Below are 2,996 nucleotides of genomic sequence, written 5' to 3' on the forward strand. Positions count from 1 at the left end.
TCCTTTAAGGTCATGACCTTTACAAAATTTATAAAATTATAAAAGCTAAACAATTAGTACAGAGCTTTATATACATGTATACTTGAATAATTTAGTATAACCTCTTCATTACCATTTAGAGAATGATAACTTATTAACTATCGATTATTTGACATTGAAGAAGTAATTCGAGATCATCCGATGCAAGTGAATGATGAGAACAACATCCTATTTGCCAAATATTATGGAGAAGACTTTCAATTTTATGACAATGTAATTTGTCACTGTTAATAATTGATAGAGTTTTAGATTAAAAATTTTTTAATTTTTAACAAATTGAAATATATTTCTTTGTAAGGTATGAAAAATATAATATACATTGTTAGTAAAAAAAAGAAAACTTTAAAATATAAATTACGACGACTAGTTGTTGATATTTAAAGAAAACTCTTATTTCAACAAACTTTCAAAAAAATAAAAATAAAAAAACTTTTTGTTTGGGCTGCTAAGTCCTACTTAATAAGTCATTTGGCTTAGAAGAAACATTTATTCCCCTATAATTTCCTAAAGTTTGAAATATACAAAAGATTGCATTTCATGCATAAGCTATAAATAAATATCAGTATAGAAGAACGTATTTAAAAAAAAAAGTGAAAGAATAACTAGAAGGTAAGCAGTGCAGAATTGAATTAACATGGATATCAGAAATTATTATCAAATTTGAAAATGAAGTTGAGAAATGGAAGTGATAATCAGATATTAATCAGCCAATCAGATATTTGCAGACAAAATTCATCCCTCGTAAATTTGTAATTTTCAGAAAGCATTGAATTTCGGTTACCAACAAATTTTTTCTCTAACATATTGCTTTTATTGGCTAGGATCGAAATTAGTGCTAATGTCATTATCAACCCATACAATAAAAATTTTGATCTCTATGATTTCCGGTAAAAGTTTACAGAATCTTGTCATCAGCTTTAATATGAAATGTCGATACTTCAGACTTCACAGAGATTTGCAAGACTTTTAGCAATTATGCCAAATTAACTAACTAATTAGGATATTGCTTTTAGAATTTCAAAAGAAATGAGAGGAATTCAAGCAGGTTTATGATCAGATTTTAATATGAAATTTGTCAATCCATTTGAACCATATAATTTAATGGGCCAAATTTAAGGAAGAAAATGTACAAAGACTGGTGACAAATTCAGGTGGTAACGGGGTCATCTAAAATTAGCCCAAGAGACCAGGAGACAAACTAAAAGTGCAAAAATTGAGTAATTGAACATTTTGGAAGAAGCAGCTCGTCTATAAGCGCTAGCTTCTACATCAAAAGTTGACAACTCGTAATCCTTTGTCCTTAGCTTACCTGTAAAACAATAATTTAGGATTAAGTAGTAGGAAAAAAGCAAAAAAAAAAGAAACGAATAAAATTGAGATAATAACATTTCCCCCAAATGGATATCTTTAGAGCTTTAGTTAAATTATTTTATCCGTCGCATACTTTGATGGCATGGAGAAGTTGAATTCTCATCAAAATGATTGAAAACTTTGTTCATCTTTTTCTTTGCACGTCTTTTGCTTGCATTTTAACTCAGAAATTGTTTATTTATGCCTAGTTTTTGTATTTATCGATTTCCAATAACTTATTGAATTTGAATTTTAACCGTTCACAATTAAATAAGAGGACAATCAAAAAACCAAAAATTAAAAAATTCAAAAAAAAGGATTAAAAAGCTATCCTTGATAAGGTTCAATGCCATTCCTTTGTTTTATGGTAATAAATTTTCAACAAACTGTTTGTTTCAACAAAGAACCAATGAAATAAATATGTTATTTTATGGTATTACTAAATCTTTTCATTGCACACATTTTTAAACTTTGCGAACATCCATTTCTTTTTATATAACTCTTAAGAAAAAAAATTACAAAAAAGAATAAGCAAGAGTAGTTTTTGAACTTTTTATGCAAATTTCGATAAAAAAACTGTCATAATTTTTGTTTTTGAATTATTTAGAAATCTGAAAGTTAAACTGTGAAATAATCAAAAAAAAAAAACGAAATGAGTTTGCTTACCGAAATAGCATTTTTCAATTGACATATCACCAATTAATCGTCCCATTGTTGTATATCCGGTCACTAATGGTTCCTCAACTATGCATAATTTTCCGTAATCCGTATCCTGTTTCAGAAATGGAAAAAATACGTCCAAATCGGTGGATTCACGAAAAATGAATGTTTGTGATGCTGGATGTGCCATTGCAGCACTTTGCAACGTTGCAGTTAACCTTAATACATTATTTTATAAATTAGATATTGTTAAATCAAAAATTTGAATAAACAGAAAACAAAAAGATGAAATGCCGGTAATTTGAATTCTTTTAATTGGCTAAGTTAAAATTTTTAATAATAATTTTCATTCGATTTATTAAACTTTTAATAGATAAATCGAATAAAAAAATTACTGTAAAATGTTGTTAATTTCTCTTATAGTATAGTAGAAAAAAAAGAATTAATGAAACAGATTTGTATAATTGGTAATTATAGTTTGTACGTTAAAATGACAAGTCGTTTTAACAGATACAACAAATGAAATTTACTGAAGTGTAATCGCATTAGCCAAACAGGACAGGACCGGACAGAACAGGACAAATATATGAAATTTAATTTCATTGACACAAGTAACATCCAACAATTTTAGTTCGGTTCTAATCAAATTTTTACATCCTTACAATAATTGTTAACGACCATTAAATGATAGTAATTATAAAAATTATAAATTATAGGTTATCGATGACATTACAATTGACACTTAACAAGATATCTTGAGAGAGAAAAAAAGGACTGGTAAAATATTGGGAATACTTTTAAATAAGAAATGAAGTCATTTGTAATAAAGTTTTCTTAAAATAAAATAATTGTATTATTTTTAAGTAGGAATTTTCAATATACAGTAATGAATTTACGATAAGAAATTATCAACAAAAGCCATTCATTCTTTTCAATTATAAAATGAA

General features: G+C 26.7%; 1 protein-coding gene across 1 annotated transcript; it reads right to left on the minus strand.

Annotated features, from left to right (window-relative positions):
• Positions 1-1,139: 1,139 nt before the first annotated feature.
• Positions 1,140-2,239, minus strand: LOAG_08323 (hypothetical protein; the record flags this gene model as incomplete). Its single annotated transcript, XM_003143855.2, has 2 exons — positions 1,140-1,348; positions 2,056-2,239. 2 exons carry the CDS (start codon positions 2,237-2,239, stop codon positions 1,203-1,205), a joined length of 330 nt encoding a protein of 109 aa, XP_003143903.1. The 3' UTR covers positions 1,140-1,202.
• Positions 2,240-2,996: the final 757 nt, after the last annotated feature.

Source organism: Loa loa (genome assembly GCF_000183805.2).
Source record: "Loa loa unplaced genomic scaffold supercont3.153, whole genome shotgun sequence".
In the NCBI taxonomy this organism is placed as follows: Eukaryota; Metazoa; Nematoda; class Chromadorea; order Rhabditida; family Onchocercidae; genus Loa; species Loa loa.